The sequence below is a fragment of the Corvus brachyrhynchos genome, unplaced genomic scaffold (genome assembly GCF_000691975.1).
Source record: "Corvus brachyrhynchos isolate BGI_N302 unplaced genomic scaffold, ASM69197v1 scaffold514, whole genome shotgun sequence".
NCBI classification, from domain to species: Eukaryota; Metazoa; Chordata; class Aves; order Passeriformes; family Corvidae; genus Corvus; species Corvus brachyrhynchos.
The window spans coordinates 3,612,039-3,613,338 of record NW_008238319.1 but is presented as its reverse complement, the minus strand read 5'-3'; the positions used below and the strand labels follow the sequence as shown (position 1 = coordinate 3,613,338).

Sequence of the window (1,300 nt, the reverse complement as noted above, 5' to 3'; positions counted from 1 at the left end):
TTCTTGCCACTGGGCTTTTCCCACAAGAGAACACAGAAGACTTTCTCGTTGGAGACACCAGGCACGTCATCAAAGAAGCAGCCAAGAAGGTGAGGACCTCGCAGGCGCAGGGAGCTTGGCACCAGGAGAGGCTTGAGGCAGCTCCTCCTGCTCCCCAGCAAAGAAGCCCCAGCCCTGGCACATGCAAGAGCCTCGTGTGCAGGTGGCTCTGTGGGCTCTAACCCAGCACTGCCCACATCCTGCTCCCTGCCCGGAGACGCAGGGCAGCCACAAAGCCCCAGTCCTGACACTCAGGGGGCTGCGGTGCTCTTTCCAGAGCTGCTTCATTTGCTACAAGATGGGGGCCAGCATCACCTGCTGTGAGACGGGCTGCGACCGCACCTTCCACCTGCCCTGCGCCCCAGACGGCGAATGTGTCACCCAGTACTTCGGGGCCTACAGGTAAGGGCTGCCCGCCCTTGCCTCAGAGACCCCGGCTTCATCTCCAAGCCCTTTCCATCTGCAGTGGCCATGCAAGGCAGAAGCCCACTGGGACAGCTGCCAGCAACCTGCCATAGACTGGGGAAGAGCCCACAAAGAGGCTGGGGTCTCTCACAGCTCCACCCCCCACATCGCCATCACTGCGGAAGGACTCTGCGCTTCCCACCTTCCCTCGCCCATCTCTTCCATCTTCCTCACAGGTCCTTCTGCTGGGAGCACCGCCCACAGCAGGCAGTGCACGCTCGTCCAAGCCAGGACAACACCTGCACCATCTGCCTGGACACCGTGGAAAACAGAATCTCCTACAAAACCATGGGCTGCCCTGCATGCCAAGACGCCCGCTTCCACCGGCAGTGCGTCCAGAGACTGGCTCTGCATGCTGGCATCGGCTTCCGATGCCCGTGTTGCCTGAACCAAGAGCCATTCATGATGGAAATGCTCACCATGGGGATCCGACTCTCCAAGAGGTTGGGTTTTCTCCTCCCAGCTCACAAGGTGTCAAGCACAAGTGCAGTGCCAGCCTAAGGACTGCCCTGGCAGGCCTGGCCACCTTCTGTACCATGCCTCTTGCCCGCAGCTCCACTGAGGAGCTGGAAACAGCACAGGCAGCGGAGCAGGGAGTGAAGCTGCCAAAGCAACAATGCAGGGCTCTGAATAGGACCTAAGATCTCCCCACAAGCTCAGGGATGTAGAACTAAGAACAAGGGCTCTGCCAGGCCAGGCCATCCCTTGCTCTGGCACTTTGTCCGCACAACCAGTACCTCCTTTGATCCTACAGACCCTGGCAACTGAGGCTGTGACGCTCCTGCGCTGCAGAGGG

The 1,300-nt window shown here is 60.2% G+C and overlaps 1 protein-coding gene across 1 annotated transcript; it reads left to right on the top strand.

Moving 5' to 3' along the window:
- Nucleotides 1-6: 6 nt before the first annotated feature.
- LOC108446669 (PHD finger protein 7-like) lies at nucleotides 7-1,097 on the top strand. The gene is made up of 3 exons (XM_017733897.1): nucleotides 7-89; nucleotides 317-441; nucleotides 681-1,097. The coding sequence occupies exons 2-3, from the start codon at nucleotides 338-340 to the stop codon at nucleotides 1,003-1,005; spliced, it is 429 nt and encodes a 142-aa protein (XP_017589386.1). The 5' UTR covers nucleotides 7-89; nucleotides 317-337; the 3' UTR covers nucleotides 1,006-1,097.
- Nucleotides 1,098-1,300: the final 203 nt, after the last annotated feature.